This window comes from Mobula hypostoma, chromosome 25 (assembly GCF_963921235.1).
Source record: "Mobula hypostoma chromosome 25, sMobHyp1.1, whole genome shotgun sequence".
In the NCBI taxonomy this organism is placed as follows: Eukaryota; Metazoa; Chordata; class Chondrichthyes; order Myliobatiformes; family Myliobatidae; genus Mobula; species Mobula hypostoma.
In genome coordinates, this window is record NC_086121.1 from 32,034,052 (window position 1) to 32,048,100 (window position 14,049).

The following is a 14,049-nucleotide window of genomic DNA, read 5'->3' on the forward strand; positions in this document are numbered from 1 at the left end:
ATTTTACTAAAAACACAGTGATACAGAGGACTAGGACAATTTCAGAATTCAGTAAAGGAGCAGCAAGACATTGATAAGGGAAAGGTCATGCAAGAGCAGACTTGAGAGAAGTATGAAAGCAGATTGTAAAGTTTCTATAAGTATATCCAGTTTTAAATATACACAGAGGCTGAGCCTCCACAGCCTTCTTGTGTGAAGGATTCAAAAGATTCCATCCTCTGAGTGAGTAATTTCTCTTTATCTCTGCCCCCTTACTTTGAGACTTTAACCCTCGACTCTTGGTGCAAGAGACTCCAGAGGAACTTTAATTCTTCATCCACCTTATCAGTCCCCTTTGCAATTTTCTACTTTTCAAATGGATCACTTCTCATTCTTCTAAACTCAGGAGAGTATAGGCTCAGTTTGTTTAATCTCTTCTTATAGAACAACCACCCCACCTATCACAGGAACCAATCCGGAGAACATTCAAAATTATATACCAGCAAAGATACCAGACATTTACACAATACAATATTTACAATGCAGACTGACCAGGTCCCTACATAATAAGAGAAAGATATCACCACTCTTGACTTCAGATTCTACCACAATAAAGACTAACATGCCATTTACCTTTCTAATTGCTTGCTGTACCTACAGGTTAGCTTTCAGAGATCTGTATGAAAAAACAACCAGGTCCCACTGAATACTGATATCTTTGATCACTGGCCATTGAAAAATCATTGAACCTTTCTGCTTTTCCAAGTGAATTCCTTGGAAACTAAATTAAAAGGCAGAACCAAAAAGGTAGTAATCTCTGGATTACCACCTGAGCCACATGCAAGTTGGCAGAGGGACAAGAAGATTAGAGAGTTAAATGCGTGGCTCAAGGATTGATGTGGGAGAAGTGGGTTTGAATTCATGGAAATTGGCGCCAGTATTGGGGAATGAGGGAGCTGTACCAATGGGACAGGCTCCACTTGAACCGTGATGGGACCTGAATCCTAGCAAATCAGATAACTAGGGCTGTGGATAGGACTTTAAACTAAATAGTAGAGTGGCAGGTTCAACAGATTAGAGACGTGCGGATAAAGTAAAAAAAGAAAAGTGTGGATAAAGATAAAGAAAACACAAAAATTAAAGAGAGAAGTAAGAGTGGAGTGAAGAAAAATCAAGTACAAAAGAGTAAAAGATTACAAGATTTTAAAATGAGTGTAAAGGCAGTTTATTCAAATGCCTGTAGTATTCGAAACAAGGTCAGTGAACTTGTGGCACAAATCACAAACCAGAAGTATGATTCAGTGGCCATTACAGAGATGTGGTTGAGCATAGAGAGGGTTGGGAATTACATATCCAAGGTTATCAGGTAATACGGAATGATAGGCAGGAAGGTAAGGGAGGTGGGATAGCACTGTTAATTAAAGATGAGGTCAGGGCGATAGTGAGAGACAATATAAGATCTAAGGCGCAGAATGTTGAATTCATCTGGGTAGAGATTAGGAATAGTAAAGGGAAACAATCACTAGGGGGAGTTGGCTATCGGCCACCAAATAATAACATTACAGTGGCACAGGCAATAAACAGAGAAATATCTGAGGCATGTAAGAATGGAACTGTAGTTATTGTGGAGGACTTTAACTTGCACATAGATTGGGTGAATCAAGTTGGGCGAGGCAGCCTTGAGGAGGACTTCATAGAATGCATCTGTGATGGCTTTCTTGAACACTATGTTCCTGAACCTACCCCAAGGGAAGGTGTTATCTTGATCTGGTCCAGTGCAATGAGACAGGTAAAATTAGTGATCTTGTAGTTAGGAATCCTTTTGGAAAGAGTGATCAAAGTATGGTTGAATTTCTCATACAAGTGGAGGGTGCAATAGTTCAATCTAAAACCAGTGAATTATGCCTAACAATGGGATGAGGGAGGATTTGGCTAGTGTAGACTGTGAACACAGGCTATCTGGTGGGACAGTTGAGGAACAGTGGAAGATTTTCAATGAGACTTCTCACTGTGCTTAATAAAAGTATATTCCAGTTAAAAGTAAGGACAGTAAAGGTAGGGAGAGCCAGCCTTGGGTAACTAAGGAAATAAAAGAAGACATCAAACTAAAAGCTCGTGCATACAAAGTCACCAAGAGTAGTGGGAAACAGGAAGATTGGGAAAAAGTTAAAAAGCAACAAAGTACCACTAAGCCAGCGATAAAGAAAGGGAAGCTAGATTATGAAAATAAACTAGCACAAAATATAAAAATGGATAGAAAAAAGTTTTTATATTTATAAAAAGTGGAAACGGGTGGCTAAAGTGAATGTAGGTCCCTTGGAGGACGAGAAGGGGGAATTGGGTAAAGAGGAAATGGCCGTGGCTTTGAATGACTATTTTGTGTCAGTCTTCACAGTGGAGGACACATCTAACATGCCAAAGAGAGATGTTACGGATGTGATAGGAGGTGAGGACCTCAATACAATAACGATCACTAAAAAGGTGGTGCTGAGCAAACTTGTGGGCCTGAAGATAGATAAGTCCTCTATTCCTGATGGAATGCATCCCACAGTACTGGATGAAATGGCAGAAGTTATAGTAGAGGCTTTGGTAATGATTTACCAAAATTCTCTGGACTTTGGGTAGGTCCCAGTGGATTGGAAGACAGCGAATGCTACACCACCATTCAAAAAACTATGTAGGCAGAAGGCAGGTAAATATTGATCAGTTGGTTTAACACCCATAGTTCGAAAAATACTGAAACTGTCAATAAAGATGAAATTGTGAGGCCTCTGGAAAGCAACGGATCCATCAGGCCGATGCAGCATGGACTCAGCAAAGGCAGGTCCTGTTTGACAAACTTGCTGGAGTTCTTTCAGGATACAATGAGTGCAGTGGATAGAGGGGATCAGCTGAACTCTATTTACTTGGATTTCCAGAAGGCGTTTGATAAGGTGCCACATAACAGACTTATCCATGAGATAAGGATGCACAGAGTTGGGGCCAATGTATTAGCATGGATAGAGGATTGGTTAACTAATAGAAAGCAAAGGGTTGGGATACATGGATGTTATTCTGGTTGGCAATCAGTGGTGAGCAGTGTGCCGTAGGAGTTGATGCAACTGTTCACAATATAAATTAACAATTTGGAAGAGGGGTGAATGAGAGTAGTGTATCTAAGCTTGCTGATGATACTAAATTGAGTGGAAAAGCAAACTGTGCAGAAGATATGGAGAGTCTGTAGAGAGATATAGATAGGTTAAATGAGTGGGTAAGGGTCTGGCAGATGGAGTACAATGTTGGTAAATGCAAGGTCATCCACTTTGGAAGGAAAAATGAAAGAGCAGATTATTATTTAAATGGTAAAAAATTGCAGCACGCTGCTGTGCAGAGGGACTTGGGAGTGCTTGTGCATGAATCACAAAAGGTTGGTTTGCAGGTGCAGCAGGCTATCAAGAAGGCAAATGGAATGTTGGCCTTCATTGCTAGAGGGATTGGACTTAAGAGCAGAGAGGTTATGCTGCAACTGTACAGGGTACTGGTGAGGCCACACCTGGAGCATTGTGTGCAGTTCTGGTCTCCTTGCTTGAAGAAGGATATACTGGCTTTGGAGGTGGTGCAGAGGAGGTTCACCAGGTTGATTCCAGAGATGAGGGGGTTAGACTATGAGCAGAGATTGAGTCACCTGGGACTGTACTCACTGGAATTCAGAAGAATAAGAGGAGATCTTATAGGAACGTATAAAATTATGAAAGTATAGGTAAGATAGAGGCAGGAAAGTTGTTTCCACTGGTAGTTGAGACTAGAACTAGGGGACATAGCATCTAAATTCGGGGTGTGTATTTAGGATGGAGATGAGGAGAAGTTGCTTTTCCCAGAGAGTGATGAATCTGTGGAATTCTCTTCCCAATGAAGCAGTGGACGCTACCTCAGTAAATATAATTAAGGCAAGGTTGGATAGATTTTTGCATAGTAGGGGAATTAAGGGTTATGGGGAAAAGGCAGGTAGTTGGAGATGAGTCCATAGCCAGATCAGCCAGGATCTTATTGAAGGATGGAGCAGGTTCAATGGGCCAGATGGCCAACTCCTACTCCTATTTCTTATGTTCTTATCATTTTTCCACTTTATATTCTATTCCTTCTGTATCCATGACCATTCACTTAGTCTGTCTCTATCCAGAGGGCCCTCCGCACCCTTTTCTTATCCCACACTGCCATCTAACATTAACGGCAAACTACTCTATAATATTCTTCCCCTGACCCAAGACATTGCTATTGACTGTGAACATCTGGGGCTGACTCCCAGTCATGACCCCCCAAACCGAAAGAAACCTATTTATTCCTATGCTCTGCGTACTGACCACAAACCAATTCTCCATCCATGCTAGTATATTACCCTCTACACTGTGTGCTCTAATTTCATTTAATTATTTCCTGTCTGGTGTCTTTCAAAGGCCTATCAGCTGTATCTATTACAACCTCAAAATATTCCAGCAGCTTTGTCAAACATGACTTACACTTCACAAATCCATTTTTGACTCTGCCCAGTCCTATTAAAACATTCTGACTGCCCTGTTAAAAGTTCCCAAGTAAAAATGTCTAGCATTTGTTTTACTACTGCTGTTAGCCTTGCTGAGTGATATTACCATTTTCTTTCTCTATCTCTTAGTTGCTGGGGCCATATTTTCCACCTTAAGATCCGTGGACCTATCCCAGCAAATCAAATTGATTCAGCCTATGGTACAAAGCATCCAGGGCCAGATGCACTCATCCCAATGGGGCTATTGCTTGAGTAGGACAGACTTCCCATAGGACCAATTAGGCCCACCCCTTAAGGCAGACAGACCCATCTGTGGAATAGTATCTCAGGCCACATGTTGGTCCCCACAGAACTGACTGTCATGAATGTGCAGAGCATCTATTTTGCCCATGAATGTCATATACCCATAAAAAGGGAGAGAATGAGAAGTGATCTGCAGTAACAGAGTTTTCTGCTTGAAATATCTGACAGCCATCACTCTAATTGGGGCACAGTTAGTAAAAGAAGCAGCTTTATTTGCAGTCTAGAGTTGGTGATTTTGACATTTCGAGATATATTAGCCACCTCTTAAATAGCTTAGTCATGGATCTCATTTCCCTTGTGGGGTTGAGGGACAGGATGTCCCAGAAGACAGGGGTGGAGCTCAAAGATAATGCTCTCCTTTCTGAACCAGGCGTTTGTCTGTTCAATCACGACTGTCATCTATAGACAGAAAGCTAACCTGAGGTCCTGGTTGCCTCCTGTGTTAAAGCAGAAAAATAACCGGGAAATGCAGCTTATAATTTCTCTTTCTACAAAAAAAGGCAGCTGATCTGACACTAATGCCACCCCCCCCCACCCCCCACCCGCCTCAGTTTCGGTTTGGTGCTGTTTTTAATCCATGCACAGGATGCATGACTGACAAGACTGGCAATTATTAACACCCCTAATTACCCTCGAGCTGACCGACTTCCAAAGACTCCTCAGAAGGCAGTTAAAAGGCAACTAATTTCCTGTGAGTCTGGAGTCAAATATGGTCCAGACTAGGGAAGGATGGTCTATCTCCCTGAAATATATTAGTGAATCAGATGGACTTCTTACAATATTTCTGCAGTTTTACCACTGCGCATTTTGTCTTTCTAGGGCATTTAATTAATCCTCAGATGCCAAGATTGATATTGAACTCTTGGCCTCAGGTAAACAGTTCAGTACTCAGCATTACTAACATATTATTTTCAGCATATGTACTGCATTCCAAGACGCTATTTTAATGATTATGATGTGGTCTTCCTCACACTAAGGAATCACTCTGCCAATTGGATGTTTTAACATCTGGTCATATGTAAGAATGAAAGAAAGCTGTGAGTTCAATGGTCAAACGAAGTGAAAGAAATGAGGCTCTGAAAAGTATTCGATAAAACAGTCAAAACATTTTATTTTATAAAAGATTTGTGTAACTTCAAATGGTACATTGTTAACACAAGTGAACATAATCTGAAAGATATTTTATATCAGATTTACAGAATGTTTTAGTTTTAATACTTTGAATGTTGTGATGTTTCACTCCTCAATAATGTTTTGAAGGGATAACAAACAAGGTTATCCATATCCACACCTCTGTATGTTTCAAATCCATGACTTCTGCTAGTAACCCATGTCCTAATGGGCAGGTTGATAGATGAAGCCAAAACAAGTTCTAAAGCAGGGCAGACAGATTCAGGACTCCTGTCTAAAACTTCACCTTGAAAATTGTTTTTGAGTTCCTTTGGGGAATCACAAGTTGTGATAACACAGTGCAGAACAGCGGAGCTGTAAAGTCTGACACATTGAATGTATTCCCAGCAACAGTGCCCTTACACAGCCTCCCAAATCCCAGCTATGACCACAGGTTATCTCACAGCTCCCAATACTAATAGTGATCTGGATTCCACCTCACTGAGAAATGTATATAAGTGGAAATTGGCGTAAAGAATTAAAAACTCATGCAGACCCTTGACTTATTCTGAGACTGAACCAACTTATGACACAGAGATAAAAAGATAGAAATGCTGAAAATTCTCCACAGGTCCAGCAACATTAATGGACAGACTAATAGATTTAATTCTTCACGTCGGAGAATGATCACTAGAATGTTCCGATGAATTGTCTTTAACCTGAAACATCAACTGTATTTCTCTCCCCATGGATGCTGCCTGACCATCTGAGTTTTTCCAGAGTTACCCACTTTTACTTCAGATTTCTAACATTCGTAAGTTTTTATTTTTGTTACAGAGATGCTTCATATGACTATTTAAAAAGGTATAAAAACGTTAAAAAAGGGTCTTCTGCAAGAGTAATGCTTAATGGCTTGGTGCAAGAGCCCCAAAGGTTAGCTAGTGCCCTGTTCACAATACCTGAGGAATGTCTGACTTATGAAACAATCAGAAAATGTAATTTCCTTGGGTTTTGTCCTATCCAGTATTGGAAAAATCCTTACTCTAGCATCATTCTGTCATCTGAAGCCAAAGTAAGGCAAATCATTATTTCCTCATGATGCTCCCCATTAAGTGCTCAAAAAAATGGCAATTCACAGGAAATGGATTGTATTCATCTTCGCAAATGCCAATATGTTTTGGGTTAGGGTTTAGGGTCACAGGGGCAAGGTTTATCACTATCTGCCAGGAAACCACTTCTCTCCTGGGGTAATTATAATCTGACTACTTGTCCTATATTGCTCCTCCATTAAAAAAAAGTAAATAGGTCAGTCATGCATATCCCAAAAAAATGACTAGCACCAAGAAACAGCTTTCTTCATTAATAGTAGTACCAAATCATACTAGACATCAGTTAATATTTCCTCCACCCCGCCCCTCACCTAATCCTTTTGCTAAGTATTAAGCTCGAGAAGGACACAATGGTTAATGTAGTAGCATCTCCATTTGGAAGAATGGAGAGATTGTCCTGCACTATTGCAAGAAAATATGGTCTTCTTTCAACATTTTGGGAATCTCATTATGATGAGTTAATTATTGGCTATTACTCATACAGTGATTCTGGTCAAATTGGGGGCTTGCTTGAGTGTCGGTGCCAATTTAGGAGGACCTCGTTCTCTAACAAAGTACGTGTCTTCAGGGTCTGGTCGCTCAGTATTCTAAACATGGACGTTATCCATCCAGGATCCAGCAAACCTTTGGAGTCAGGTCTCCAGAAAACCAGATACAACAAGTGAGGCCGCACTCAGAGCTTACCTTTGAAAGTTTATTTTGCTACGTAGTTAGCTAGTGGTTTTTGTTTAAGGTTTGTGCCTTTATTTATAGGCTGTGTGGGAAGGGAAGGAGGGGAGGGAAGTGAGGGTGGAAGACGGTGGGGAGTTGGGGGGAATTGGTCATCCCGGTCCACGGAGCACTGTCATCAGGAAGGCCCCAACTAATGAGTGCTTCATATAGATGCACCAAAACCTTCCCATGACTCTTTCCTCTGACCACAATACTTCAGAAATCATAACCATTGCATTGAAAAGAGAGGGGAGGGATTCCTGACTAACAGGATAATCCACACTGCAGCAAGTCCCAGATAAAGATGGTGCTAGACGCAGGCCAGCAGTGCCAGCAGAGCTAACAAAATGGCGTTGGTGCCCTGAGCAACCCATGCGCTGTTGTCACAGGGCAGCATGTTGAACTTAGCACAGTGCTCCTTGTTCTGTCCGATGCAGGCTGCGTACGCCATCACATGTGGTATGTAGTTCTGTTCGTGCACACTGTGGAAGAGGTGGGCCATTGGGCCTTTCGCAAATATGGCAACGTCTTCTCCGCCGTGAGTCTCCTGTCTCAGGGGCACGGCCGACTGCGCCAGGTAATGGTTCTCACCTGGAAAGGAAGGGGGCGTGGAGAGGCCGGTCGGGCAACAGAGAGGGGCAAGGGGGAAGAGTGGACAAAGCAGCCGGGGTGGCGGGGGGAAGGAGAATGAGAGGAGAAGAGTGCAAGGAATGAAACCGAAAGGAAGAAGAAAACAAAGGCAGTGGTGAGGGAAGGAAAGAGAGAGAGAGAATAAAAGGGTGAGAGAGCAAGGGAGTAAAAGAAAGAGAAAGAGAACAAAGAATGGACAGGGAGCAGAGAGGGAAAAGGAGAGGGATGTGAGGCAGCGGGGGGGGGAAGGAGGAGGCAAATAAAACACAACAAAAGTAGTTAGAATAAGCCTTTTCTGGACAGGTACACATGCTTTATTACTGAATGTAAAGTGACAGCTGAGCAGCCTTGGATAACAGGTTCATTTATTACACTTTTCTCCCCAACCCTCCCCCCAGAGGTAATCAATAGCAGGATGTCCTGACTTTCCTGAAGCACACTACTCCAGTCTACATTTGTTATCACGATCAATGCCAGTGATTGGGTCCTCAATTAAATTCAAAAAAGGCATGGTGACAAGGCAACGAAATACAAATAGTCTAGATCTAACCTAACTTACTCTCTGGCTGGGAACTGATTACTAAGCCTTCCCCTCCAATTCTTTCTCCTTTCATAATGACTGCCTGCACACACTCTGATTCACCATCTTCCATTACTCTCACTGCCATAATATTTCTGAAAATCCAATTCTTACAGGTTAGATTAACAGTAACTTAGAAGCATTAAATATTCTCAATTAGTTTGCTTTTGGCAAATCCTACTGTAAAAGAAATTTTAGCATCTTTTTTCCTCCTATTAATTTCTACCTATTGATATGGGATGTAGGGTTTACAGATACTGTCATAGGGTGCCTACTGTCACCTCATTCAGGTGATCACATGGATTATCAATCTAAAATATTAATTATTTTTCTCCCCACAGACGCTGCCCGGCCTGTTGAGTATTTCTAACATTTTCTGTTTTATTGTTACAGTCTTTTTTTTGCATATTTCATTTCATTGCTTGGAGTGAGCAGGGAGACACAGGAGCCACAGTTCCAGAAGAAGGGAATACCAAACCAGGGGGAAGAACCAAGTAGTTGCCTCTTACTCAGGAGCTAATGAGACCAATGTACCCCTGCATTTAGTGACAGAAGGCTGTGGGATCAAATCTTATTTTAGAGGCTCGAATACAAAAGTTGAGCTAACACCCAACCACAAGAACATGCCAGTGATGTAAAAGATCATCCACTCATTAAGATCAAGGCAGATCTACCACAAGATTATTTTCCTGCTCTTTCCCAATATTCTTGATGATCGCGTTAGAGAGCAAAATGTTTTGATCCCAGTTTTAAATGAATTAAAGGACTGAGCATTTACAACCCTTGTAGAAGAAGCATCCAAAGATCTGTCATGTTCATAACCTAACCATTGTTTGAGACTGTGTCCTCCTTGTCCCCTTCTTCATTCCTCCTCCCAGTTCTGAGCTCTTCAGCCAGGGAAGAACTTCCTCCCGGTATCTACTCAGTCAAATCCTCAAAGAAGTTTATATTTTACAATTAGCTCACATTTCATTCTCCTAAACTCAGAAGGGGAGAGGCCAAACCTACTCAATGACCAAGCATCCCAGCAACCATTGCATTTCCTCCATAGCAAAGATAACAAGACAATTAATGTCTTTTTGCCCTCTCAGGTAGGTAAAATTGTTTTTGTTATAACTTTAAAGAGCTATTCCCAGTTTCCTGGTTAATGTTTATCTACTTGAGTTTTTTTTAAATCTGTGTTTCCAATCCATCTTGACCAACTTGCCCAATATTCCAATGCAGTTTGCTGGGTACAGTTTTAAGACCTTTGTTTCAAACCTAACTAAACTGTTCTGAAAACTCCCATCATTTCATGATCACTCTTCCCAATAGACAGCATTATTACAAGCTAATTAATTAACTTCATCTCATTGCACAATTGGCTTAGTTTACTACAGTTGATCATGAAGCATGTTGGGCCTTCTAATTGTAATGTTGCAAATAAACATACTATGAATTTGACAAGATGTTTTACAAATGCAAGGAATTCCAGATCTGTGAGATAGCACAGATATTAGAAAGCACTCCTGATTACTATATGTTAATCTCATTTCTCAAAGAGGACCAATACTTACTGATCTCGCTAGTTGAAACATTTGGTCTCTCTCCATTTTGTACTGCATAGCCAGGTCCATTTCCATATAATATCGAGGTGAATGGCCTGTTGTCCACATCACTTAAATATGGAGCAAGGCCTGGAAGAAAAAGAAGATGAGCCTGTAAAATTTAAACCTATGAACAGTATTCAGGGACACTGGTACAATTAATAACATCAGTCTGGGTCATTTTACCAAAGATTCACATCTCATTGCTTTTAATAATATGGGTTACACCGGTTATACTACAGGCTCCGTATAAGCCCCACTGTGGTCAGTAATACCCTATTAGTTACATCAATTGTAAAACAGATCCTACAAGCCTATATGTCAGTGTTACACATATAGGATGATTTGAAGAATGAAATGAAGGCAGAAAACAGATCTCTCTCCTTGAGGAAATAACCTTACTGTGGTGGATTTGGAAATGGAAGTGGGGTGAGATAGTGCTAGAAAATATTTTATTTAATTAGCTTCTTTTACAATCTGAAGGTGTCCTGAAGTATATAACCTCCTTAGCTAAATCTATAATTTTATATCCAGATTTTTTAAAATGAACTGAATACAACATCTCAAAGTATTCCTTCCTCATGGATTACACTATATGCAGTACAGACCTCACAAATCATGGTACAAACAATACAATCCCCAAAATACACCCAATACAGGACCCAGGGGTTCGGAACAGTGAGTAACTCATAAGGAGAAGCTTTCACGACTTTGACTAGATGAATTCCTATTATTTCATCAAACATGATTACAGAAAAATATACACACTTAATGCCCATTTTCTCCATAGATCACCCTCATTAGGAATCAGGTTAATATTTAAGTTCTGAAATCTTTTATTAACTCAGATAACAAGACCATGAGGTTGGTGATCTGAGTGAGAACCCCATTCAGCCCATTTTATATGTCCATGAAAAATCTATAAACATCAGTGATGGGATGTAAAGGCTTCATAAGTCACTGTAGGAGTTCACTGGATTCCATTCTAAAGAATAAAGTGAAAAATGACCTGATCTCCGATGACTTTATGACTTTGAATTTTTGTGAATGAAGTTCATAGTGTTCAACTTGGAAGCCCTACTTCTTAAAATCGGAACTACTGTTTTCAGAGGGCTATGTGGGTGAATCTCATTAGAGAGTTACAAGCAGTTCACCCAATATAACCTGGCACACGTTGACATCACAGACTGTCCCACCACACATCATGGGCATCCCACATACGTATTCTACAACTGCGTCTACATTTCAGAGATACTTCAGGCAAATTTCTCAACTGAGAACTTATCAAATGCTTTCAGATGTTGTATTCAGTTTATTTTAAAAGTCTAGAAAAAATTGTTGGTTTTAACTGAGGAGTTGATATGTTTCAGGGCAGCCTGAGATTGGAAAAGCCACTAATTAAATAAAATATTTTATAACACCATCTCACACCAGTTCCAGTTCCATTTCCACATCCACCACAGTGAAGTTATCTCCTAGGGGAGGGAGATCTGTTTTATGCCTCCAGTTTCTTCTTCAGATCATCCCATTTTGACCAAGGTGCTCAGTATACGACCATCACTGGGGTTCTTGACTGGATTCAATTGTTCCAAATTTTTTTTGTGTGTAGGGGTGGAGGAGAGACAGAGATTTCTTATTTGGAGGAAAAATAAAGCTGAGATAGGAATTCAGAAAGCTTCAGCAAAGAGGAGCTCGAATTGCAACGTGCTTTGAGACTTTTATTCAGTTTATATTTTTAAAATTCTGGAAAAAATTGTTAGTTTCAAATAAAGACAGCAGAGAGTAAGTGATAGAACTATGAAGGCAAATTTTGACTTAATTCCCGTCCAGTTCCTCTGTACATACACTCCATCAGCACATAACCACTATTTTCATATTACCAAGAGAATACAAGAACAAGAAATTCACACTCATCTAACTCTGGCAGTTTGAATATCACTGCACATACACGGTCAACATCAGTAACTACCCTTTGAGTGACCAGAATTCCTTCTGCCAATCCCTCCCCCACTTTCTCTGCTACTGAAAAGTAATTTGTTTTCTCTTTTTCCCAGTTCTGTTGAAGGATTCTGGATTTGTAACATGAGCTGTTTCTTTTTCCATGATGCTTCTTGACCTGCAGATTTGGAATGGAAGCCATTAATTCACCATCACCCATTACACAGCATGTAACAGAATTTATATTTAGCCATGGGAGGGAACCTGATTTTGCTCAGTGGACTCCACCAAGTCTAAAGTATTTCATAGCCAGGCAATTACTCAGTTTTGGAAGTCTGAACATTGCTCTACTGGAGGAGACTGTGGCTAATTTACATACATTGTATCCCTCAAACAGCACTGGGATGTGGGTTCAAGGATATTCATCAATCATGACAATGGGGGGAGTTACACTTATATGAATTGTTGCCATGGGAACATCTACATCCACCTGAGAAGTAAGGCAATATCACTGACATTGATCCTTTGGGTCTACAGTAAAAGGTCAAATAACTTTAGCGTCTAACCTCCAGAACTCAACAAACTCAGAACTATCTGATGTGTCAAGTTTATTTCCAAACAATAAAAATATATTACAAGATTTCAGAGGCATACATGAGGGACAATCAAAGGTCTGATGGCTATCAATATTCATTAAGCATGTAGATTGCACATCCAAAGTGTCCATCCAAATACTTGATTAATTCCAAACAATTCTCAATGAGACAGCACCCCTAAACCTTGGGGGCCTGTCTCACTGTTTCTGTCACTGGCATCTTTTCAACACTGAGAAACAGTGCAGCAAACACAAAAAGGGAAGCTTTCAAAACAAGCCTGAAGAGGGAGGAGGGAGCCCCCTCCCCCAACATTCGTCAAGACAGAGTTGTGTGTAATCAGAAGTTCAGGTAGCCAACAGACTAGGAGTGATTTAGGGATCAGAGAGCAAGATGGTTGGGTGGGAGGGGGAACTAGTGCATGAGGCAAGCAAAGTTACTTAACATGATAGTGTTCTAATGTGCATTTACCCGACAAAACCATGGTTGTGTGGGGGCCAACAGTGCTTGATACTGCCAGCACAAGAGTTGGGGGATGGCAAGGTCCCAGGCGGTGCTCTAAAAGCATTGAGGCCAGGAATATAAGGTGGAATTTCCCCAGTGATATAAAGTGACCCAGAATTTATTGTTATTTTTTTCCCCCTGGAGGAAAAATGCAATGTAAATCACTTGGCAATGAAACAGATGGCTCTATGAAATCCAATTTCTTGCACAGGCTCTTCATATTATCTTCAGTAATGCTCTGTAGCCTCTGTCATGTTGTTTGTTGGCACTAGTATTGCAGTGCTACCAGACCCAGACTTCTGAAGCAGCTCTCCTCTCACAGATTCAATCTCTGGACTCAAAATGCATGGAATGCCATCTGAAAAGCGTTAGATATCTAGTTTTGATGTTAATTTAACCCTTACAGTTGTCTCCATGCATTGATGTAAAGACTTGTTCCACCATCTTGCCTACACCAGTAGGGGAGAAGCTGCATTAAGGTAGTCAG

At 40.8% G+C, this 14,049-nt stretch overlaps 1 protein-coding gene and 1 long non-coding RNA gene across 3 annotated transcripts in view; one reads left to right on the top strand and one right to left on the bottom strand.

Moving 5' to 3' along the window:
* The window catches only part of LOC134337773 (uncharacterized), a 74,729-nt gene that overhangs the window by 24,878 nt on the left and 35,802 nt on the right, over window positions 1–14,049 (top strand). The gene's annotated exons all lie outside the window — the stretch shown is intronic.
* Window positions 5,937–14,049, bottom strand: part of alpl (alkaline phosphatase, biomineralization associated) — an 80,770-nt gene continuing 72,657 nt past the window's right edge. For both annotated transcript variants that reach the window (XM_063033008.1, XM_063033007.1), the window contains exons 11-12: window positions 10,498–10,617; window positions 5,937–8,322 (exon numbers count right to left, since the gene is read on the bottom strand). In XM_063033008.1, the coding sequence (XP_062889078.1) occupies window positions 8,042–8,322; window positions 10,498–10,617 (401 nt within the window). In that variant the 3' untranslated portion in view covers window positions 5,937–8,041. The remainder of the gene's footprint in view (window positions 8,323–10,497; window positions 10,618–14,049) is intronic.